The 26,742-nt window shown below is 43.3% G+C and overlaps 1 protein-coding gene across 1 annotated transcript in view; it reads left to right on the forward strand.

Moving 5' to 3' along the window:
* The window catches only part of LOC144818406 (annexin A1-like), a 212,207-nt gene that overhangs the window by 51,435 nt on the left and 134,030 nt on the right, over positions 1 to 26,742 (forward strand). The window contains exon 3 of the mRNA XM_078675779.1: positions 26,315 to 26,409. Within this exon, the coding sequence (XP_078531905.1) occupies positions 26,315 to 26,409 (95 nt within the window). The remainder of the gene's footprint in view (positions 1 to 26,314; positions 26,410 to 26,742) is intronic.

A 26,742-nucleotide genomic window follows, 5' to 3' on the forward strand; every position in this document is an offset into this window, starting at 1 on the left:
CAGAGTCGCAATACTCTGTTTAGTCTTTGCAGATAACGAAAAATCGTGTAAAAAAAAAAGAAAAGGAATCGAGCAAAATCAGTAGGCCACTAATGGGATCTCTTTTTGACCTCGCTAAAATAGAAACATTAGGAACAACCCCTCATGACAAATACAAAACTAGTGAAATGAACTGAACTCCACACAATGATGGCTGCAAAACAGCTCGGCTCCGCCACCCACCCCGCCCAAAATAACGATAAAGAGCGGCTGCCATGATTGGTTGCGGAATGGCCACGACGGAGCTACGAAATGGTGCTGCTCTCATGCTAACCCCAGCTTCAGTCTGAAACATCCAGAAACACTGTAGACTACCAATTCGATCAGTTCCGGTAGCGCCCCAATGTAACCCGGTAGAGAAGAACTAGCCCTCCCCTCTTTGACTAATGGTTCTTGTTGCCTGTCCCTTCTGTTGTCATTTAACAGAACTATTTATCCTGCTGAAAGGGGTTGTGTTCCGACCGCTGGTTGGTGGAGACATTTTGACTATATTCTGGACCTGCGTTGTCGCGTAATGCGTCATATGACGCGCCGCGTTAGCGCATCCGGAAGTCATCCGGGGCGCGCAGCGCGTAACGTAAGCATAACAAGTCATGTGACTTGTTAATAAAACTTTTCATTGGTTCATTTTACTTTTCTTATTCTAATGATGAAAGGCTTGGTCATATGACCTAAAAATTACGCTTTTTATTACTTCCGAACATTATTTTTTCTTAAATATATGTTATAATGTTCCAGGCTAATGTACTTTCCCGGAAAATTTACAACTGTCCTGCAAGTAAAATATATTCTTTTTTCGAGAAAAAGAGCGTTTCTTCGTCCCATGACGGAGCCGTTGAGCAAAAGAGGGTCGACCTGCTGTCTTAGTCGCCGATACGCCTGAATATGAGATTCTTATCGATCACTTTATGTTGCAGGAATAGAAAACACAACAGCCCTTGACCATTTATCTTTACTGCGTTCCTTCGTATTATACCTTTTACCCTTCATGTAATTGGTCTGCTTTATTTCACTTGCCTTTTAATGATTCTAAAACAGTGACTATTATTAAAAACTTTACCAATGTATATACTACTACCATGTTTTCTTTTAAAAACCTTTATTGTGAAAATTTCATTATACAAATACGAGCCTATAACCACGTGGGCCGGCCACGGAGCAAACTGTAATCGTATATGATGAGTAGACATTTACACTGTAGAGGAACGTAACGGGCGGGCCATTAGGTTGCAAGAACTAAGGTGTCTAACAGTTACGGAATCGGTGGACGTACATTTTATAATTAAAATACGACAGGGCCAGTTACAATAAAATTATCTAGATATACATTTGCGGGCAAGTACCATGGGTGATGTTAATTCGAACTTTCAATAGTACAGTAATCAATAACACATCAGAACTTAATATCAATAGGGATGTCGAAATATTCAATCAATTCTCGTCCCCGCCCGCCATGTGCTTCAAAACTGCATACGTATCTCGTGATTTCAAGGTTCTGCAACCAGTACACAACAAGGAGTTACGAGTCCCATTTATTCCGGCGCCATTTTGGGCGAGGACGGGCAGGTCCAGGATATAGTCAAAATGTCTCTACCAACCATCGACTATGATGATGTTCATATGCTGTATTTATTAGAGTAACACTCATCTGTCCACATGAAATTAATTTGCCACAATCTAAACATGTCATTTTAATCTTTCCAAAGTTCTTCTAAATATTTGGGACCGTTTCCCTTGCCTCTGATGCTGTCAGTGCCACTTCTTTGATGAATGTACTAGCAGGTCAGGGGTTCTCCTCCAAATCTCTCTTTTATGCAGCACTATAATTAATTGGTGCCACCTCTCCATATGACTATGCATGGTATAGTTACCATAACTATATTTTTTTTCGGTTCCTCTGGAGAGTTCATCGTGGCAGATGAAGCGTGTAACGTACCGGGCATTTACCTTTTTTTGCATGTACAGGAAAGGAAAATAAAATCGAGCGTCCGAGTTCTAAGGTGTCCCAGGGCCATTTTAGTGGACCAGGCCCAAATCCAAAGAACAGGCCGCCATTTTGAGAGTCCTGTTGCAGCCGCCTGTCGCTGTAGCATCAAGAGCAGCCGAAACTCAGCTGAATGGCAACTGAAACGGTAAAGGGGCGCCCCACTACAGCAGACGAGCCTCCACCTAGGAAGGCCCGTTCACGCCGCCTCCCCCCCCCCTTCGGGCACCCCACGCCGTTATTCGGAGCAGTATTGTAGGATGGCCACACCAGTGCGGCAACTTGCTAGACATCACCTCGGTGGTAACCGAATCTCAGCGCCTTTTGGTGTCTTCTCTTCAGAAAATATTGTTGCGCTGCCTTTGGCCCCATTCGCACATCGGTCCGCTACTGACGCCATCTCACAGGCTAATGGGGCGCCCCACGCCGACTTTTACCATTGTAGGATGGCCACACCAGTACAGCAACTTGCTAGACACCACCTCGGTGCCATCCGGATTTTGGCATCTCAACGCCTAGTGGTGTCTTCTATTCGGAAAATATTGTTGCGCTGCCTTTGGCCCCATTCGCACATCGGTCCGCTACTGACACCATCTCACAGGCCAACAGGGCGCCCCACGCCGACTTTTACCATTGTAGGATGGCCACACCAGTGCCACAACTTGCTAGACACCACCTCGGTGCCATCCGGATCTTGGCATCTCAGCGCCTTGTGGTGTCTTTTATTCAGAAAACATTGTTGCGCTGCCTTTGGCCCCATTCGCACATCGGTCCGCTACTGACGCCATCTCACAGGCCAACGGGGCGCCCCACGCCGACTTTCAACATTGTAGGATGGCCACACCAGTGCACCTTACTAGACACCACCTCGGTGCCATCCGGATCTTGGCGCGTTGTGCTGCCTTCGGCCTATTCGCACATCAGTCCGCTACTGACGCCATCTCACAGGCTAATGGGGCGCCCCACGCCGAGTTTCAGCATTGTAGGATGACCACACCAGTACAGCAACTTGCTAGACATCACCTCGGTGCCATCCGGATCTCGGCGCCCCACTGCAGATGAAGTGCCTCTCAACTATGAAACCACCACGGTGACATCCGGATCTTGGCGCCTTGTGCTGGTTCCGGCCTATTCACACATCGGTCCGCTACTGACGCCATCTCACAGGCTAATGGGGCGCCCCACGCCGAGTTTCAGCATTGTAGGATGACCACACCAGTACAGCAACTTGCTAGACATCACCTCGGTGCCATCCGGATCTTGGCATCTCAACGCCTAGTGGTATCTTCCATACAGAAAATATTGTTGCGCTGCCTTTGGCCCCATTCGCACATCGGTCCGCAACTGACACCATCTCACAGGCCAACAGGGTGCCCCACGCCGACTTTTACCATTGTAGGATGGCCACACCAGTACCACAACTTGCTAGACACCACCTCGGTGCCATCCGAATCTTGGCATCTCAGCGCCTTGTGGTGTCTTCTAGTCAGAAAATATTGTTGCGCTGCCTTTGGCCCCATTCGCACATCGGTCTGCTACTGATGCCAACTCACACGCCAACGGGGCGCCCCACGCCGACTTTCAACATTGTAGGATGGCCACACCAGTGCGGCAACTTACTAGACACCACCTCGGTGCCATCCGGATCTTGGCGCGTTGTGCTGCCTTCGGCCTATTTGCACATCGGTCCGCTACTGACGCAAACTCACAGGCCAACGGGGCGCCCCACGCCGACTTTCAGCATTGTAGGATGGCCACACCAGTGCTGCAACTTGCTGGACACCACCTCGGTGCCATCCGGATCTTGGCGCGTTGTGTTGCCTTCGGCCTATTCGCACATCGGTCCGCTACTGACGCCGCCTCACGTGCCAACGTATTTTCTCCGCATTTTATACCCTATGCCGCATAACAGGTCATGTGACTTGTTTATAAAACTTTTCATTGGTTCATTTTACTTTTGGTTTCCTAATGATGGAAGGCTTGATCATATGACCTAAAAACAACACTTTTCATTGGATGAAAACTTTTTTTTTTTCCCAAACGATGAAAGCCCCACCTTGTTTCTGGATGTTTCAGACTGAAGCTGGCGTCAGCATGAGAGCACCACCATCTCGTAGCTCCATCGTGGTCATTCCGCGAGCAATCATGGCAGCCGCTCCCCACCAGAAGCCTACAGGAGTCGGGGGCCCCCAAAACATTTGATGAATCCTCAAGGCGGAGGGGACGCTTTCGAGAATGGGGTCCAAGACCTAGCAGACAAGCGTCCGATTTCCAAGGTGTCCCAGGGCCATTTCAGTGGACCAGGCCCAAAAAGGAAACAGCCTGCCGCCATTTTGAGAGTCCTGTGACAGCCGCCTATCGCTGCACCGCAAGAGTGGGCGCAACTCAGCTGAATTGCGGCTTTTGACACAGTGGACCAAAAGCGGACGGAATGGCAACTGAAACGGTAAAGGGGTGCCCCACTACAACAGATGAGACTCCACCTGGAGAGGCCCGTTCACGCCGCCTCCCCCGGGGCGCCCCACGCCGTTATTCGGAGCAGCATTGTAGGATACCAAAACCAGTGCGGCAACTTACTGGACATCACCTTGGTGCCATTGTTCTGCTGCCTTGGAACTATTCGCACTACAGTTTGCTACTGATGACCCACCCCCCGCGACGCCCCACGCCAGAAATCTGGACGTTGTGCTGCGTTGGGACTATTCGCACAGCCGACCGCTACTTCGTTGTTTTTCCCTAAAAATGTTTATATGTTATTACTGTTTTTGTTTTCTTGTATATATTTATAAGTTATTAAAGTTTTATAATCTTACTACTTTGTTGGAGTGCTATATATTTTTAATGTGACACATAATTGTAAAAACTTTGATGTACAAAGAGTCATCCCTGGAATCTTCCGCTTCAGGCTCGGTCCCCTCCCCAATCACAATACAGGATGGTTTTCAGATAATAGGAACGCGTCTGCTGTGACGGATCTCATCGAGTGTGGGCCTTGATCTACTATAACTCCTTTGAAGAGGGGTGATTCTTTACAGCTGGGGCCATAAACTACATCTGCAGGGCTAGCTGATACCCTAGGACCGGCCTGGACAATCGGACACAGAGGAAAAGGAGTGTCAGAGGGTGCGGTAGTGAATAGGGCGAAAGGGAGGTGTCGGGCGGGCACAGGGTGTGATTCTCAGGGAAGAGCAGCGCAGATGGGGGGTGGTTTATTACCCATGCATAAGACAGAGAGCGGGGGTGACCACTGCCTGGGGGAGATGCTTGCGAGGGTGGGGAGCCATGCTAAGGATCGACAGCGTGCACAGAGTGGGTCTGGTCAAGGCATCTAAAATGACTGCCGTGCACGACAAAAGTGTGGCATTTGAAAAAAGGCAAGATGGCGCAGACAATGTTTTTCAACACTTCCTGATTTCCTTCGAATCGAACGTTAACAGACGTTGGGGCATATTACCAAAGTTAAGCGATATTTATCCCTAACGATGCTTAGCAACGATTTTTTTACCGCTAAGCATCGTCAGAAATTATCGCAGATAAACCTTGCTATTATCAAGGTTTATCGCAAATACGATAAAAAACGACCGCAATGCATTAATATCGCTGAAAACTCAGCGATATTCATGCATTACGAGCTAATGCTCTTAGCCATGTTATCCACCTCCCATTGGATAACATGGCTAAGAACTGCTCAGGGCAGGTGCTAGCTTTTGGAGATATTCGCGCTTATCGCGAATATTTCCAAAAGTTGATAATAGGAGATAGCGATGTTAGCGACTGTTTCCAGTCGCTAACATCTTGGCATGCCCACTTTGCATGTCATTAGTGATAAATATCACTCACATGCAAAGTGGGGCCCAAGATGGTCGCTATCTCCTACTAGCCGTCGCTAACTGGTGTTAGCAACAGCTAGGTAATACAGATATAATTTTATCTCCACGAAGCGGAGCGCTGTTACAGATATATATCTTGTTTTTGAACGTTAATTTCTCAAAATCCACTGAAGCACATATATTGAGACCTAGCAAAGGCACATCGAGCTACCAGTCCCTACAATTTTGCCAAGTTTCGTGCAAATCCATTCAGCTGTTCGATTATTATTTTTTTTTTTTTTTTTGCCCCGCGGGGCCCTTTTTAAACCTCCACATCAAACCTAAGAGGTCAAGGAGGATCTACTATGCCCCCTTATGGTCATTTGCCCCTTCGCTTTGGCCTCCTCTTGTCTCTCGATCCTACCGAGAGACAAGATGGCGGCCGCTACGGACTGTTTGCAATGTTTACAGACGCCGGAGAACCAATCAGCTTCGCAAACCTCCGTTACGCGAAGCGGAGCGCTGTTACAGATATATATCTTTTTTTGAACGTTAATTTCTCAAAATCCACTGGAGCACATATATTGAGACCTAGCAAAGGCACATCGGGCTACCAGTCCCTAATATTTTACCAAGTTTCGTGCAAATCCATTCAGCCGTTCGATTATTATTATTATTATTTTTTTTTGCCCCGCGGGGCCCTTTTAAAACCTCCACATCAAACCTAGGGGGTCAGCGAGGATCTACTATGCCCCCTTATGGTCATTTGCCCCTTCGCTTTGGCCTCCTCTTGTCTCTCGATCCTACCGAGAGACAAGATGGCGGCCGCTACGGACTGTTTGGAATGTTCACAGACGCCGGAGAACCAATCAGCTTTGCTTCACAAAGCTCCGTACCGTGAAAAGTCCGCGAACCGGAGCGCTGCCCGGTCCACTGTTACAGATATATATCTTTTTTTGAACGTTAATTTCTCAAAATCCACTGGAGCACATATATTGAGACCTAGCAAAGGCACATCGGGCTACCAGTCCCTACAATTTTGCCAAGTTTCGTGCAAATCCATTCAGCCGTTCGGGCTAAAAGTGAGGCCAACCGCCCTATGGAAAACTCAATGTTAAAAACACGTTTTGGGACCCCCCTTTTTTCTCGGCCCCCCCTTGACGACCCCCCCCCAAATTTTCAAGGGCTGCTCAGAAACAAAATGTGCCATTTTCCTGAAAATTTCAGCCAATTCCGTCCACAAACGCCAAAGTTATTAGACATAGAATTTTCAAAAATCCCATAGAGAAAAAATCCTAACTATATATACCTACTGGTGACTGGGGGGGTTCGTCAAGGGGGGGCCGAGAAAAAAGGGGGGTCCCAAAACGCGTTTTTCCCATGTTAATTTCCATAGGGCGGTTGGCCTCACTTTTAGCCCGAACGGCTGAATGGATTTGCACGAAACTTGGCAAAATTGTAGGGACTGGTAGCCCGATGTGCCTTTTGTAGGTCTCAATATATGTGCTCCAGTGGATTTTGAGAAATTAACATTTAAAAAAAGATCTATATCTGTAACAGCGGACCGGGCAGCGCTCTGGTTCGCGGACTTTTCGCGCAACGGAGCTTTGTGAAGCGAAGCTGATTGGTTCTCCGGCGTCTGTCAACATTCCAAACAGTCCGTAGCGGCCGCCATCTTGTCTCTCGGTAGGATCGAGAGACAAGAGGAGGTCAAAACAAAGGGGGAAATAACTATTAGGGGGCATAGTAGATCCTCGCTGACCCCCTAGGTTTGATGTGGAGGTTTTAAAAGGGCCCCGCGGGGCAAAAAAAAATAATAATAATAATAATCGAACGGCTGAATGGATTTGCACGAAACTTGGCAAAATATTAGGGACTGGTAGCCCGATGTGCCTTTGCTAGGTCTCAATATATGTGCTCCAGTGGATTTTGAGAAATTAACGTTCAAAAAAAGATATATATCTGTAACAGCGCTCCGCTTCGCGTAACGGAGGTTTGCGAAGCTGATTGGTCATTCTGTCACTGGGCTATAGTTGGGCTACATCTGGCTGATATTTGGGCTACATTTGTTTTTTTGTGTGTCTGGCGGCCATCTTTGGGCTACATTGGGCTACATTGGGCTTCATTGGGCTACATTCGGCTAATTAGCAAATAGCTCATCGCAAACTAGGAATGGTAAAGAATCGCTATTTATTCCTTAAAGTTCGCTATTTAGGAAATGCAAAAAACTTTGATGATACATATGGCGGTTCATCTCTAACAAGATAAGAAGCATAGGGATACATTTATGATGACTGGCGCATCACCAGGGATGTGTTAGTCATTCTGTGCCGCTGTTCCGTCACCTATGGTGTGCTGCATTTACAATGCGGCGCATCATGGGGCAAAAACAGCACAGATGCGTGATGTATCTGTGCCGTAAAGGTGGCGCATTGCTGGAGTTGTATCGCAAGTGTGATGAAGCTCCAGCAAGGGTCGGGGGTGCCCCTGTCGCAGGGTTTCTGTTCTCACACAGAACTGTGGACAGAGGATTGGAACCTCGGCGAATGCATTGTTGGAGTTGTATCGCAAGTGTGATGAAGCTCCAGCAAGGGTCGGGGGTGCCCCTGTCGCAGGGTTTCTGTTCTCACACAGAACTGTGGACAGAGGATTGGAACCTCGGCGAATTAGGGTGTCCCAAAACTCACGTTAGTAATCAAAAACTCCTTAGCAAGCTAGGTACAGTGTCACATTGGATATAACAAACTCTCAATGTTTAGACAATCCAGAATATGAACTTATAGTACCTCAGGATACGTGGAACTCATGAACAGTCGGTCGTTATAGATTTCTTAGAAACCAGAACATGGAGTTAAGAAGAACAGATGTGTATTTGAAATGTTTATTTACTAATGCCGTCTTCTCAGGCGTAGTACCTTAGATAATAAAAGTACACATATTATCAGTAGCAAAATTACCAGCATAGTTACTAGTACATAAAAAGCGAATGGTGACAGTATGTTAACATGCTGTAAATGAATAAGAGTTAGCAACACTTATAAGCAGCCGCGGGCCGTGGAGGGAGTTACGGTGAGGCAGGGAGGCGGGGAGGGGGAGAAGCAGGGTGGAGAATACAAGTACACATATTATCAGTAGCAAAATTACCAGCATAGTTACTAGTACATAAAAAGCGAATGGTGACAGTATGTTAACATGCTGTAAATGAATAAGAGTTAGCAACACTTATAAGCAGCCGCGGGCCGTGGAGGGAGTTACGGTGGGGCAGGGAGGCGGGGAGGGGGAGGGGCAAGGTAGAGAGGGCTCCACCCTGCTTCTCCCCCTCCCCGCCTCCCTGCCCCATCGTAACTCCCTCCACGGCCCGCGGCTGCTTATATCTCACCCTCCCTAATACACATATTATATTATTTGCTAAGAAGGTCTCTTTGTGTTGGTTTAGGGCGTGCCCATACTTTAGTGTCTTAGATTTGAAGGAATCACATCAGCATACACCAGCTCTCTCTTCATGTGAACCGCATCAACTGTTGTGTATGTGTGTTCGGCAAAGCAATATAAAACCCGCCTCATGCCCAGAATTGGCAGAAGTTGCACTTATGTTATGAGTATGAAGTCGTGGAGATCAGACCTCATAACAATTCTGTATCGTGTTGTTCTTGAAACTTTAGCACTCGCTGTACAGATATAGTTTAACAAGTAAAGCAGATAGTAGACCAATAACATATTATTCTCATGTAAACCACGATGAACTACTAGGTGGAAAGCTAAAGCAACAACTAAGTGTCGTGTGCAGAAGTTGCAAAAAAGGAAAAATGGCGTTTAAACCGGTAATGAGCCCATGCTAACTTAACACGGTGTAAAGTTATCCAGGACCTAGATGACACCTCCTCATGATCCGGAAACGAACTGAATAAGATAATAGAAGTGCCATCTCATGAGAGCAGATTGCAAGTTTATATGTGGACGGTCCGCAAGGTAAAGCATTAAAAACTAGGAAAATTTAATGCTAAAGAAAAATAAAACAGCCAAGTACTTTATCGAGTCTTAAGCCAATAGGCAAGGTAAATAATACAAACTTGACAAATAAGTCAATGAATTGTCAATGAAATGCTAGTACTCAGCATATCAAACATGAAAAAGGTCTATGACATAACTGTGTATGCAAAATAAGCTGCAACAGCCTCCAATAGGAAGTCACCGTCTTCATCCGAAAACAGTTCAGCCATCCAATTTAAAAGCGGAAAAGAACATACGTGCTCTCCCAGCACCGGATCCTCTATCACCATCAGAGGACAGCTCGGTGGGTTTTCAAGAAAGCTCTGTTCCAAGAAAGACTGTGCTGCCGCCAGTAAATTCCAGGGACCAAGTAGTCCATGCATCAATGCCACAGCCATAATCCTTTCGCCAGGACAAACCAACTCGTGAGTAATGATAGGAGTCATCAGCTGATTAAAGTCGACGTCAGGAGAAACCGGTCCGCAGAGACACAAATCAATGGCCCAATCGAAATCACAGGTCAGGCAGTGAAATACAGGCTGGACACAGGTGAAGTAGGAGAATCGAAAAGATAATCCATATGCCGTGCTTAATATCGCCAACGGCATTGTGCCATAATATTCTAGCATGCGATTGCGGAACAGTGTCAGCAGCTGCAGGGTGGGAGGTTGCATAGGAGGGACATCCATATTTAAAAATGTAAAAAAGCACAAGAGCGTCCGCTGGTAATGCAAGTAAAAATGCCAATCCACGAACCAGAGTGCAGAAAATAGAATGAAAGGAAGCAGGGATGACTCCAAAGATTTTCTCAAATGAAGTCACGAGACCACTGGTAACAACTTTAAAAAAGTGCGCCAGGGACTTTGTGGAGGATGCGTTAAAGATAGTCGGAAACATGTTGCTGAAATTGAAAGGCAAATCTTAATTGAAAAGGGTGTGCACCTCTGTACGGGTGTTCGCTATGTGAAGTACGAAAGTTTCACGGGCCGAACTGAAGGCCACCTCTCTCTGAGACAAAAGAGCTCTTATTCTTGCCATGCCGTTGAAACGTGTCCCAAGGTTGGTATTTGTGGCCAGATTGAAAACTCCCTATGTTCATGTGTGGGAGGAAATAGAACATTTCTGCAGCAAATAACCCGTTCACTTACTGTTACGATAAAAGGAATACTTTTAATTAACTCAGAACAATCTTCATTATTGAGCATCAAATAACTACCATTTTCCAACAACTTGAACGTGGGGATGATAGCAGGAACTGGCGTGCCTTGCAACACGCAAGCCATATTTGGTCGGTGTTTGTTGCATGAACCGTGTAACTGTATGTGCCTACACATTAGTGAATGATCTGGCGTCTCAGTGCATTCCTCTCCATTCAGATAAACTTCTTGATCATCTTTGAAACATCTGTATGTGTATGGAAGCGACCAGACCTCATGAAGAAAAGCACTACCTAAAGGTTCATAACGACCTATTGGTATATATTTCATACAATTTGAAAACTTATATAAAGCAAAAGGCAGCGTTATTAAACCGTGGATAAGGCATGTTGCCAAAAAACCCGCAATCCTCTGCTGATGATGTCACTGAGCATGTCATGAATGATGTAATATGTGACATCATCAGCAGTGGATTACGGGTAATGGTATCTCTAGTTTACTCCCTTATAGCTGTCTTTCTTTTAACATAAGTGTCTGTTTCCTTCCCTTATACTTACTGTTTTTGGTTCGCTTCCGGTTCGCGTACCAGCGAGCGAACTGGGAAGCGAACTAAGAGAAATAGAGGTTGGCACAGTTCCAAATATTGTACCAATTTTTTAATAACGGGGAGGTAGTTCTGAAAAGAACTTTATTTTTTTTTTCTGAACATTTTTTTACTGTTTTTGAATTTTTCGGAACAGTTTTATATTTTTTGGGGTTTTTCTTGGAGGGGGCAATGAAAACGATTCATTGTAAAGGGCTCAACAGGAGCAACAAAACAAAAAAAATAAGTATTTATTATTTTGGGCGTTTCGGACAAACTTGCATATGATAGTCAATAGCTCTGTTGATCAGAGTGATGCTTTTTTCTCCGTAGGAAATGAATCCATCGCAAAATGCGCAGATGTGTTTTACATCACCAAATCTCATTTGTATATTTGGCACCATCTCCCTGCCCTCTGGTCCCGTTACTTCCGGTACAACAGATCTTCTGGCCATAATAGGGAGATTATCTAGGCCGTTCCGAAACTGTGCAGCACTGTAGTTGTTAGGATGCCACCTAGTCATATGGCGATGCATTGTGTAGTTTCCGAAACTGTATTTTTTGTCGGTCCCTCTGGACAGTCTATCTTGACATATAAGGCAAGTTACGTATCTTGCATTTACTTTTTTCTGACCTTTGGGAATTTTAAAAAATTGCCAAATGAAGTTTTCTTTCCGGTGAGACGTCCTGGGCTGCTCAGGCAAAAACTGCCTCTCTTCGTGCTCGTCCTCCTGTTCCTCTTCTTCTTCTTCTTGTTGAATTATAACTTGAGCAGGTGGTCCACTCTTCCTTGGATGTGGTGGAGGTGGTGGGGAAGCACCAGCTGAAGCTACTAAAGAAGCCATTGCTCAGTGATCACAAAGGGTCTTTCTCTCACAATGATGAAAGTCAGAGTGAGGAAAGAAGGAGGGATTTTCATAATTTGGGAAAAACAAGAGTTCTCAACCAATCAAAAGTGTTCATTTTAGATTATATGACCTAGTCTTACATCATTAGGAAACCAAAAGTGAAATGAACCAATGAAAAGTGTTATTACCAAGTCACATGACTTGCTGTGTTTACGTTAAGCGCTTTGCAGGGCCTCCCGGTTTGCTTCCAGAAACCTGCGCTTTGCGACTCGCTTCGCGTACCAGTTCGCTAACGTAGTACGTCATATGACGTATCACGCGACAACGTGAAACGTCATGCGGACGGGAGGCGTCACGATGTTGTTTTGTAACGCGGCACTTGCGGTAAAGAAACGTTTACCGGCTCGCGGTCTATTTCGCGGCATCAAGGTCAGCTAACGGGAAGCTTCCCGATTTGCGAAGCGGGAACGAAGAAAAAAAAATATTTAAAAAAAAAATTATTCATAAACATATAAAATATATTTTTGGATTTAAAGAAGAATACATTTTACAGCTACAGATATTAGCTGTTAAAAAACCAATGAAATTCACAGAAAAAACCATAGGTTATGGACCATATATAGTTAGGAATTAGCATTTACAAAACCTTGAAAATTCACTGAAAAAACCATAGGTTATAGACCATATATAGTTAGGAATTAGCATTTACAAAACCTTGAAAATTCACTGAAAAAACCATAGGTTATAGACCATATATAGTTAGGAATTAGCATTTAAAAAACCTTATTTTACTCACACAAAACCATTGAAATTCCATATATAGTTAGTTGCACTAACTATATATCGTGCACCCGCAATCCACTGCTGATCATGTCACATATTACATCATTCATGACATGGTCAGTGACATCACTGATGACATCACTGATGACATCTCAAATGACATCACTGATGACATCTCATTTGACATCATTCTTGTGCTAATACGATAAACCTCTTCAGACTCTAATATAACCTTAGATACACTCAGTGTATACAGACACTCACACACTGCCACTCATCCATGGAGTTACTCACACACCCAGTCAGTCATGCAAAGAAACAATCTCACCTCCATTTCTTCAACTATACAGTTAAACACACCTTACTTATTGAAACATATACTAACACATATTTACTCTCTTATACAATCCCTGATACAAGTTCACAATGATCGATACAACCACTCACTCATTCAGTGGCTCTCATGCACAGTTATTTATATATGCCAACTCTCACATGTACTGTGTTTTACATATGTACTTACTATGACATGTAGCATTGAGATATCCATTCACTCATCAATACACTCATGCACACAGTCAACTGCCCATGTAGCTGTTTCCACATGCACTCTTGAACTCATACACCTAGTGAATAAACTGCTCACACATCTATGCATAGAGTCACACACCTTCCAGCCACCCCCACACAAACTCAATCTCCCATAGAAATACTTGGGCAACCAATTAATAACACATATAGCCTCTCGTATAGCTAATGATCAACACATGCAGCAGTTTACAGAACAACAGACATAATGATGCACAAATTAAGACAGTTTAGTCACTAACCCATGCATTCAGTGAGACACATTTAATCACTCACTCATACAGTCAGTCATGCACCTACTAAATCCTTCATCCAGACACTTATACATCCACTCAAGACATATTTTAACTTTACAGAAAAATACAGTCACTGGATGTTGTCATCAGTGATGTCATTTGAGATGTCATCAGTGATGTCATCAGTGATGTCACTGACCATGTCATGAATGATGTAATATGTGACATGATCAGCAGTGGATTGCGGGTGCACGATATATAGTTAGTGCAACTAACTATATATGGAATTTCAATGGTTTTGTGTGAGTAAAATAAGGTTTTTTAAATGCTAATTCCTAACTATATATGGTCTATAACCTATGGTTTTTTCAGTGAATATATATATATATATATATATATATATATTTATATATATATATATATATATATATATATATATATATTTACTGAACAAACCATAGGTTTCACACACGTTATAGTTAGGAATTAGCATTTAAAAAACCTTAGAAATTCACTGGAAAAAGCATAGGTTTCACACATGTTATAGTTAGCTGAACATTTCACTCATACAAAACCATTGAAATTCCCCCCGCTATAGTTAATTCAGCTAACTATAACTCGCGACATGGTCACTCATGACATGGTCAGTGACATCACTCATGACATCACTGATGACACCATCCAGTGATTGTGTGTCTTTCTGAAAAATAAATATGTTTTATATATGTATATGTAAAGGTCTGTATGGTTTGTTGGGGGTATTACTTAGCACATAGATGAATACATGACTGACTCACTGTTTGTATGTGTTTTGAAGACACCATATGTGCAGGACTGTGTGGGTGGATGAGTGTGTATATGTGTGTGTTAGTGAGTCAATGACTGTCTCACTAGTGTCTTTATCAGTATCTACATATGTTTTAATCTAGTATATGTGAATATTGATGTATATAAGTGAGTATATGTGAGAGTGAGGGATTGTAAGAGTTCCTGTTTAAATTAGTATGTGTTTCTATAAGTGATTGTTTAAGAGAGTAAGTATGTGTAAGTTTCCTTAGAAATAAAGTGGTAGTGTGTGTATAGCTGTATATGCAAATAAATGGATGTTCAATAGTTTATTTGCATGTGTGAGTATGTGTGAGAGTATCTTTAGGATGACTGTCGGTGTGTAAGAGGATGTATAAGTGTATCACTACATATGATGAGTGAGTATATGTATGAGTGACTATATAGAACTGTTGGTGAATGAGTGGATGTGTATATAGATGGTGGAATTATTGAATTGGTTGTTGTAACTGGTATGGGTATCTCCATTTTTTTGGAAATTTTAGTTTCTATTTTTGAATATGTGTTTCAAGGGTTACATTACAGTGAAAGGAGGTCTGTCACTCTGTCACAAGGATGGTGTCATCAGTGATGTCATGAGTGATGTCACTGACCATGTCATGAGTGATGTAATATGTGACGTCATCAGCAGTGCATTGCACGCGCAAGTTATAGTGAGTCCAACTAACCATAACGTGGGAATTTCATTGGTTTTATGCGAGTAAAATTTCCAGCTAACTATAACTGGTGTGAAACCTATGGTTTTTTCAGTGAATTTAATAGGTTTTTAAAATGCTAATTCCTAACTACAACTGGTGTGAAACCTATGGTTTTTTCAGTGAATTTCATAGGTTTTTTAATAGCAAATTTCTATTGCTATCAAATATATTTTTTTAATGAATCCTATATTGTATATTTATGTAATCCTATTTTTTATATGTATATTCTTCTTTTTTTTTTTTTTTTCGGTGCGCTCCCGGGGCGCGTACCGGGGAGCGCCCCGGTCAGCGCAATTTTGCGGTGCGCCCCGGGCGCGTACCGGGGAGCGTCCCGTTAGCGCTATTGCCGCGAACGAAAACATCATCGTCACGTATCGCGTAGCCGCGTCCGCGTGATACGCACGGCGTAAGCGCGCCTGGAAGCACCCACGCGCATACGAACGCGCTACGTAAGCGCCCCTGTTTTTTTTTTCTCCAGTTGAGCCGTTTACAATTCCCTGTTTTTTGTTTGTCCCCATAAAAATAACAAAAAAATATAAAATTGTTTATAAAAGCCAAAAAAAGTACAAAATGTTCCAAAAAACAATAAAAAAATATAAAACAACAAAAAGAATAAAAAAACTGTTCTTTTTAGAACTACCTCCAATTTATAAAAAAAATGCTTTTTTAAAAAAAAAATCTGTCATTCTTTTTTCCCTCTGGTACGCTCCCCGGTACGCACCCCGGTGCGCGTACCGGGCGCTCCCTCCGCGTAAATCGAAAAAAAAAGGGTTTTTTTTGGCCAGCGGGGCCCTTTTATGGCCCCCACATCAAACCTAGGGGGTCAGGGGGGGTCTACCCTGCCCCCTTTTGTTTATTTCCCCCTTTGTTTTTGCCACCTTTTGTGTATCGATCCTACCGAGACACAAGATGGCGGCCACTCCGGACTGTTTGGAATGTTGACAGACACCCGAGAGCCAATCAGCTTTCCGCTCGCGTACTCGCGTAGCGCGCCGGGTGCGCTCCCCGGTGAGCGTACCGGGGTGCGCTTCTAGATATATATATTTTTTTTAACCTAAATTACTCAAAATCCACTGGAGCACATATCTTGAGACATAGCAAGGGCACATCGGGCTACCAGTCCCTACAATTTTGCCAAGTTTGGTGGAAATCCATTCAGCCGTTCGGGCTAAAAGTGAGTCCAACCGCCCTATGGAAATGAACATAGGGAAAACACGTTTTGGGACCCCCCTTTTTATCTCGGCCCTCGCTTGACGAATCCCCCCCAAACTTTCAGGGAAGGAGCAGAGCGGAGTGGGCCATATAATTTGAGAAATTCGCGAAGATTCGTCCACCGGCGCCAAAGTTATTCCCAATAGAATGTTGCGGATTTCCTATGGAAACTAGGTCCTAACTATATCTATATATATACATATATACATCCAGTTCCGGTTCGACTGAGCTGTCGTTGGGCGGTCTGGTACGGGTTACCGGATAACCCGATATATTGCAAAATACCTCTGTCCTTGTCAGAAAAAAGTCACCAGACGCTCAATGTGCTGCAAAATCTCCAATTTAATGGCGGACAACGACTCGTTTCGGATTACTCCTTCTTCACGATTGACCGTGAAGAAGGAGTAATCCGAAACACGTCGTTGTCTGCCATTAAATTGGGTATTTTGCAGCACTTTGAGAGTCTGGTGAAATTTTTCTGACAAGGACAGAGGTATTTTGCAATATATATATATATATATATATATATATATATATATATATATATATATATATATATATATATATTAGTAAAAACAATGCCAGCAGAAATGTCCCCATATCAAGGCCAAACTACAGAAAAACACATTTCTCAGCCACCACCATCATGAAAACCGCCCAAGTTGAAAAAAAACCTTTCTGGTTTGTTAACATCATTACAAGAAAAATATTATAATCGAGGGAATTTATTTCTATAATTCTATTCTAAGCAAGCTAACGTTAACACACACAGACCCGAGATACTAAGCCTCATCCATTCATATTGTACAGATTAGGCACAGGATAATATACAGCAAGGCTTGCACCATATAAAACTCTGACATAACATATAGTAAAATAATATCACAGATGACACCAACTTCCCGCCAATTATCGATTGCTATGTTCTTTGTCGCATAATTAATACAAGCATTGGTAAAACATATAGATGTGAGGTATTTTAAATGTGCCTTTTTAGCGTTGTTCTGGATACGCAAATACATCGCACATTCCGACAAAGTGAATGATATAACTGAGGTAATTTAGATCTGATAGGATTGACCTTAAACAGCCGGCTACTAACAGTCCGACATGCTAGCAGACTATTGGCAATGGATAGACCAACTGGCTTTGGCCGCAGACAGCGGAACTATTCCTCATGGGATATTCTGATTAACGTCTCAGTCGACAGGAGTAAGAAAATCGGCTGTGAATTAGCTCCATGTGTGGAGGGTGGCTTTTTGCTGAATCTGGGGTTTTCAGCTAATAACGCTTCACATGCCAGAACATGCAGTTTCACTATTTAAGTTGTTTATCGGCCTACAAGCTCAAACAGGCTTATTCCTGCTGCCTGAAAAACAGGCCCGACTGAAGGTAACTGCCATGACTTAAAGTCAACGTGCAACTTTAAGAAATATTTTTTTTTAATTACATTTAAACACTTGCGATTGCTTTCCCACATAGCTACAGACGGGCTGACTCGTAGAAAACGACTAAGCTATAACAAAGGACGCTTGCGCCAGAAGCTAGGTAGCCTGTGGGAAAAAGACAGGATGGGACTGTGTCGTCAAAATAGGTGTGAAGTTCTAACCAAGCATAAAAAGTGTGTATAAAATGTATTGTGAGATACGTTTATAAGAAATAATTATGGGTAATCTGTAGCGTGTATTGCTATTACCATTGATCTAATGTTCGATTCAGGAAGGAAATACAAATAATGTGAAAAGGCAGCAGAACTGTATGGAAGAGCTTTATCACATCTCATACTGTTTTTAGCATAGCTCTCAACAGCCACGGGCCAGTAGGGTGACTTTCAACCGAAATGTTAGACCATTTCGTTATAAACCTACAAGCTTCACCATGATTCTAATTACTGGACGAAAAAGCAGGAATGGTTGAAAGTCAGTCAATCAATTACCTACCAGCGATACATGTTGGTTAATTAATTGTCCATTAGGCTAAATTGAAGCCACAAAAGACAATATGAGCAAATGTAGAGTTGTGTTATACACCTTCAGCATCGAGCCTACACGGTTACCTCTTTTGCCTGGCTGTTCAGTGGCTTCATGTGATGTGACATGTTCAGACACTTTTGTCAAAAACACTTCTATTGACTGAAATGTATTTTGCTTCTAAATGGTTTTTAGCACCATGCAAAGTTGAATATAATTGCCATTTGCCATTTGGTATTTTAAACCGCTGCAACTGAAGAATCAACAAGCAGTCATGCGTAGCAGTTGTATTTCCAACTCCTGACCCACTGTCCTCCAGGAGGTATAGAAAGTTTTAATGTGGAGATACTGTGAATATTTCACACTTGTCTGACGTGGAGATGGTGATTGGCACATGAATGCTGGTTGCATGTGTGCTTGCATGCGGCAACATAGAAATGCTACAGTACTGAGCAGTGCTCGCAGACTTAATTTGAAGTGGTACATTAGGTGGAGGAGCCTGGGTTCCATTTTCGGAGTCCCAGGCCTACCTGTTGAAGTCATGAGAAGTTATAGGAATTAGCCAGATTTGTGTATTGCTGCATTCCTATTAGCGGGGTGGGGCAAAATGGAGCAGGAAAAGCGAGGCTCCCCCCTGTACTCTTCAAAGGGTGTTCTTTAATTCAGTGAGAGATCACAAGGAAATGGTCAGGACACATCTCAGGAAGGAGATGGGGCTGATAAGAGAAATATAGATAGTGGGGCTGGGAGGCCGGGATTAACCTTTTGGCACACATATCATTGTGCCGGACATCCAGTTGTGAACTGTAATCACTCCAACGTGCACATGTGATGCAATAGTGGCCATTTTGGCATATTCTTCAGCTTTAGTCCGCCATTCTAAGACGGTGATTGCCATATTAGAATGGTAGAAAAATAAAGAAAGTATGTATATGATGCCTTACAAAGAACAGGGCAGCTCAGTAATAGTGGGCAGTTTCAAGGTAGTCACCAAAGAAATGTAAGTACAGTAAGAGAAGGGACAGTGGAACAATGGACAAGCATAGGGATGGAAAGACTCAAGACAGTGCAGAGAGGTGGGGAATAAGAGGATGGGGAATAGTGAAAGAAAACCCATGCTCTCCAAAGGAGTGCCAAAATAAAAATGAAAAGCTGGTCACATTATGTGTAGTGAACATTGTGATAGGTCCCGTTCAGACTTTTCTGTTTCTATTGTCAGATTGTACTATTTCTATTCTTTACCTGTTTCTTTTATTTTTTCATCGAAATGGTAGTATCATGTCCATCTGCTGTCTAAAGCAACAAGTTTTGATTGATTATCTTTTTTAATACATTTAATCAATATGACAATCGAACTGACGGATTTGTTACCTGATTAGTCCTATTGCTTCTTTAGTGTCTGCCCACACTGTCATCAATGGCGATTAGATGCTAAAAGAATGCAGGTATCGGACTACAGTGAGGGAGGGACTTTGTGCCAAGACTATCAAGCCAGAGGTCATGCCAGTTGCAGCACAAGCCTCAGTCTGAGGCAATAGCGGGGTCCCTGTTTATGTTCAATGCACAAACAAGCTGTAATAAGAAATAGCTAGCTTGCTATTTCATTACAGAAATGCAGGTAGGCTGTGAGATTCATCTTAGAAACTCGAGTACAGGCTTGGTATGTACTGCTTTAGCTAGAGGTTAGTTTAGAGGCTGTAAATAGCATGAAAGTGTTAGGATGTTAAGAATTCAATAAACATTTTATCGTTTTTCTGGCAGTTTTCTCTGTCCATGACATGCTTCTCTACATATAGTTGTGTATTCTTCTGGTTACCATTCATATTCATATTGTATGCACTCGGCTAAGATTTTAAAATAACATTACAAAAAAAATACATGTCCTGTTTCTTAGGGCTATTTTGAGTGCGTTATTCTTAAACGAAAGAGGATTCGGAGTTCTACTGTGTCCATGTATTCATTATTTGGGACTGATCATTATTCACCAGAAAATACTTCCTGCGCATTATGATCAGTGGGTTGTGTGTGGGTTTCAAATGGATTTATAATTTATATTGGCACATTGACTTAGTCTTTACACCAGTGGGTTAAAAATATGACCCCTGCAATTGTGGGGACCCCAGAGTACATATCATATTGCAGCACTGCAGTTGAAGGATGCAACTCATCTAATTAAAATGACAGTAAAGAAACGATGAAACAGGAAATGGGGGCGGGAGCACCCTGCTTGTCATCTCAGCGCTGTTTGACCCCGTTGCATCCTAGTAAATGCAGTTAGTTCGCACTTTCAAGTCACTGTAGTTTTTAACCATTGTTGGTTCTGACAGTGCAGATATCTCTAGACACTAGTGTTTCAGGGTTTAGCCCATCGTCAGTAGAGAGCATACAGTTATTTTAGAACATGAAAAAAATCTTTGGGGGTTGCTGAGAAGGAGCCCAAGTCGTCGCAGGTTACAGTACCCTTCCAAGGCACACAGGTGCTACACCGGAGAGCTCGTCAGCTCGTCAGCTCGAGGCTGAAGAAAAAGGAAATGGGGGCGGGAGCACCCTGCTTGTCATCTCAGCGCTGTTTGACCCCGTTGCATCCTAGTAAATGCAGTTAGTTCGCACTTTCAAGTCGCTGTAGTTTTTAACCATTGTTGGTTCTGACAGTGCAGATATCTCTAGACACTAGTGTTTCAGGGTTTAGCCCATCGTCAGTAGAGAGCATATAGTTATTTTAGAACATGAAAAAAGTCTTTGGGGGTTGCTGAGAAGTCTTTGGGGGTTGCTGCCTTGAATACCAACCCTTTTCCAGGTCCTAAGGGAAAATGCCCTGTATTTTAGAAAAACAATAATCATACACTGACGGGTCAAGTGATTACAGCCTTTTCAACTTCTTTCTACTAATTGATTAGATTTATGAACATTTTCCAGCATTGCCTATTCAAGAAAAGAGCCCTGGCTATACGCTTTTTGTTCTTCGTTTGGCTAGTCTAACATTTTATGCTTCAGCATGGTTCTGTATCTATTAAACAAACTATCACACATATAATGTAAATGGGACAGTTTGACTACTGAACTCACATGTATCCTCTTCTTTTGTAACTCCGTTTGCTAACAAAGTCTGTGCATGTTTAGTGGTCCATGGGTCACCAGAGTTTCTACAGGGTAAGTTTTCCATTTCTCTAGGCTAATTTCTAGACTATTTGTCTGTCCCCTTACGAAATCCAGAAGGCATCTCAGCCTCTCTCTTGCACTGTCAACATAAGCCATTGGACGTTTTTGTTCTATTATAGCTGTGACTCACTTGAACTGGTTTTATTTGATTATTAGGGAGGTTGATGAAATTCCTTCTTTGTGGGCACAGATTGCACAAGCAGTTCAGGTTTCTGAATATGTGCTAATGGTTTTAACACCAAGGGCCTGATTACGATGGCAGTAGGACAAGCGTCTGACTACCATACCTGCGGGAGTGGAACCGCCCGACATGTAGTCAGCTTTTCCATCCGCCAAATTACAATATGACCGCCGTGTAGGCGGTCAAAAATGCTTTTTTCCATTGCGACTTGTGCTGCGGCCTGGGAAAGGACTGCAGCACAAGCCACAATGGAAAAAGGCATTTTGCAAACATTCATGCACCATTTTGTGCCTGGCACATGTACATGGATGTTTGGAGGGGCCTCACTGGTTCCCCTGGACACATAGCGTAGGCCCTGCTAGGGGTCCCAGAATCCCTTTACGTCTGCCTCTACATGACGGTCAGATCGCCGGGCAAAACCAGGGGGAAAGGGACAACCTAATCCCTATGGCAGAGCCTCTACAGGCACCAACTCCATTGTAGGGATTATGGTCTGACCGACGCTCCGACAAGCTGCTTCATAAAGTGGTGGTTCGACTGCAATCCTGGCTGTCAGCCGGTCCGCCACTGACGGCCTGTCAATGGTGGTCCGCACGACATTCTAATCGATCCCCAGCAGTCATCTGGCTGATGTAAGAGCACTCACAAAATGTAGCACATTTCATTTACAAGTATTTCCATCAGATCTCCTCTGCCATCATTTCAACAGCATCCAGCTTATTTTGAGCTCCTTTGAGATCTACCCCAACATCTTAAAAAATGATCATCATGCATCTCATGTCACTCTGATGCTCTGGTCACCTTCTACAGCTTTCCTCAGTCAGATATTTGTATTACCTCTAAAATGCCTTCACAATAAAAACATGTGAAACAGATCTAATGTCTTGCATTACAGTTCAGTCATCTATTCATACCTGCTCCCCAGGCCTCTGAAGAGGTACCAAAGACTACGGGCCTAATTACGATGCCAGGCAGACTTAAGTTCGCCCAAGACTGTCTTGGTCCTGTGACGGACCAACCTCTGGTCGGGGGTCCTGACGGCCTAATTAGGATGCGACCGAACACTGTTCGTAAACCGGATGCAATACATGCTCCCATAGTAAAATGGGAGGTGCTGTTCATCACTTGGTAGGCACCTAAACGGGGTGCACGGATCAATAGGGGGCCACTTGGCCCCCAACAGGACGTTGCACACACAAGGGTGGCCTGCTGAGGGCCCTAAACATCCTTTCCGACATGGTTTCCATATCAGACAGGCCGACATGGAAACCATGCCAGAAACCATGCATCGTAATCCTAAAGGCATAAAGGCCCACCTTTAGGGATTACAAACTGGTTCCAAGTGGCCGACGGGCTTCTTGAAGCCATTGGAAGCCAGCCAGAATGACTGGCCGGTTTAATTTCTGACCGCCAGCATTGCAATGCAGCCATTAGAAATAAACCGAGGGGACGATTACGATGCAGCCTGAGAAGGCTCCGACCATTGGTAGGAGCCTTTCTGGGGTGCATCCTACCCGGCCTCTATGTGCTTTAGCATGAATAAACTCTGCTGGATGCTGGCCTGACCCTTGGTAAATGTCCATTGCAACAGAAAATAAAATCTTAATAAAATGTGCATAATCATTCTGAACACTGTTCAACCCTTAAAAATATGGGTTACAACGATCACAACATCATTTAATGTTTAGTGGTAAATCCACTATGTGGATTTTAATGTTAGTGTCTGGCTGTATTGTCAGTCTGGCCCTCTGGCACTGTTTAAAGGGCCAGCATGTGGACCATTATTTTGGTTCCATAACACCCAGTAGGACCAAACAATAATGGACCACTCAGTGGCCCTTCAAGTCAGGCATCTGGCAGTGCCAGAGTGTCAGACTGACCGCAAAGCTAGTCCTACACTGGAAATTTTATTTTAGTGCATCAGAGATGTAGCAAAATCATATCATATCATGGAAACAAGCATTGGCAAACCAATAATTCTCTCTTTATACATACAAATGTTGGTCAGACCGGGTTTCTAATTGAAAATGCAAGTCAGATCTATCAGTCAGTAAAGCCCTCAGGTTTGACTACAACTGGAAGTGTTTCCATATAACCATCTCATGTCATGCATCCCTTCACTCTTGCAATAATTATCATTGTTATGGTAACCCTCATGACACTGAGAACCCCAATTCACCAGGAATCCCCTTCAATATGACAAAGGTCAGCATTTGGACCATGATGCACCCAATCTCTAAGGGTGGGATCTAAAAGGCCAGGAATTACCACCAGCTTACTACAGGTGCTGAATTTAAATGCTCACAGTAACCTCCAATATGCCATGGCCAGAAGTTTACCCAGAGAAAGCCACCATCCTGCTATGGATGGGTACAGAAGACTAGGAAATACCAGCAATATGCTATGGGTGTTTCTAAATTGCCAAGAAATGCCACCTTCAGCCCTTGGGTAGACCTTGGGTAGACCCTCAATGTTACAAATCAACACCACTAAGCCATGGCCAGCAGTTTGTCGAGAGAGGGTACATTATGTAGTGGGTGGTGTTCAGTTGTTACAAATTACCACCAATATGCCATGGCCAGTAGTTTGCCCAGGGTTGAAACCATTTTACCACGAGGGTTCCAAAAAATGATAACAATTATCCCCAATATGCCAGGTCTGGAGACAATGCCAGGAATTAACACCGAATATGCTAGAAATGTCCCCCAGATATGCCAGGCCAGGAGAGAACAAGAAAACTCTTTCACAGATGCACACATGTACTATCACCTTCAAATGAATATATGCACACACTCACATATGTCCTCATATGGGTATACAAGCACTCTCTGACACTCAATAGCTCTCATGCATGCTTTTCTTTCAACACCTCAATGGTTCCTGGACCCTTGATAGGTGCTCCGATTGAACAAAAAACAGGCAGCACAGTAGCTTGAGTAAAACAGAAAGCACAGGGACAGGAGTGTGAGCCACATATCCCTGGGGCAGTGCAACTCAACATTGTATCTAAACATGCACATTGCTGGCCCTACACGGTGCATGTCTGGCATTCATGCTGGAATCTTTCATGAAAGTTTGGAGCCCGGCGCGAGAAGTCAGCAATAACATGTGGTTCTCAATGGTCCCAGAAGAGGGAGAAACATTGGTACAAAGAAAGAGTGGGGGGCACTGTATGTAAAAAACAAAAAAGACAACTGGTTTCAGGAACCCAGCGATTTCATAATCGACATATTTTTACCGAACATCTACCTCCTGAAGTGCTACTATAAGGCCTATTGGATGCTAATTTACCCTAATTACTATACTGAATAGGCCTTATTAATCGAGTTTCGATGGAATGGGAGCTGTTGTTGAAAATGATTACAGATCAGCTGAAAAACTGCACTCTCAAAATTCCACTGATATTTCACCAGCTTAAACCTCACAAAACGTGGGTGCTGAAAATCGCCTATAAAAGAAATTTCTCCGATTGCTACAGGTCCCCTTTCACTGGGGATTATTTGCTATCCCACAACAATCCCACATCCTGGAATTGCCGATTGCCACATTATCACTAAAATTTGATTACCAATGGGGTTCCATTGCATCTCTCAGAATGAGGGACTTAATGCAATCTAGTTAAGACAACTTTGCCATTTATTTTATAAATACACATTTTGCATTATTTGTGACGTTTTCTGTTTCTGTTATCAATCTTTGAATGGTTTAACTGTTGAAATGAAACGTGAGCTCTGTATGCACTGTTAATTATGTTTTAGAGAACGCTGGGCACATTTCTGTTGAGTAGATATTTTATGAGAGCAGGTGGAATTTAGCTTGGACATACAGTAGTAAATCTTTCCTTTCGCTTCCCCTTAGACCTCTCGAAAGTCTTCCTCGCAGAAGGTCTGTATTTGGTGAGCCAGGGGTTCAAAAACAGCCTCTGCAGCCCCTGCAGCGCAGGAGGGGGGGGGGGCACCAACCCTCCAAGCAGCCCCCAACCATTCTGGGTGCGCCCATTCCTCCCCAGACTAATGAATATTTGTGGGTTATGGGAGACTCGGGCCCGATGTCCCTTTCTGCAGGGCTCTCCATTATTTTGCATGAGGCCACTGTGGTGAGCCTGTTGTTAGACCTGCTGTTTTATAGCACAGTTACCTCCTCGTTGTACCTTGCTACAGACGGATAGGTTCCGACACCCGGTTTCCTGGGTACCCATTACAAATTCCTTTATTTTTTCTGCCTCACATAGGAGTGGATGAAGCAGCGATTACCGCTATCTTGACGAAGCGAAGCAATGCAGAAAGACAACAGATCAAAGCTGCGTTCCAACAGGCTACAGGAAAGGTAAATACAGGCTGTTCATAAATCTTTTTATTGTCCTTTTCTTTGAGGGTGAAGTAGCGAATCTCTGACAGAATATCGAGGCTTAAAATATCGACAGACAAAATATCGACGCTGGAATATCGAAGGCAAGTATATCGACACCCTATCTACAACATGGTAAGTACAAAAACTAAAACATCGATGTTAAAAATATCGTAATTAAAAATATCGGTTTATTTTCTGTTAAAAAAAGGTAAAATTAAGTAAATAATACTTATATATAATTTAAACTTATTTTAAAATGTGTTATAATGTTTAAAATAAATAAATAATACATATTTACTATTAAACATT

This window comes from Lissotriton helveticus, chromosome 2_1 (assembly GCF_964261635.1).
Source record: "Lissotriton helveticus chromosome 2_1, aLisHel1.1, whole genome shotgun sequence".
In the NCBI taxonomy this organism is placed as follows: Eukaryota; Metazoa; Chordata; class Amphibia; order Caudata; family Salamandridae; genus Lissotriton; species Lissotriton helveticus.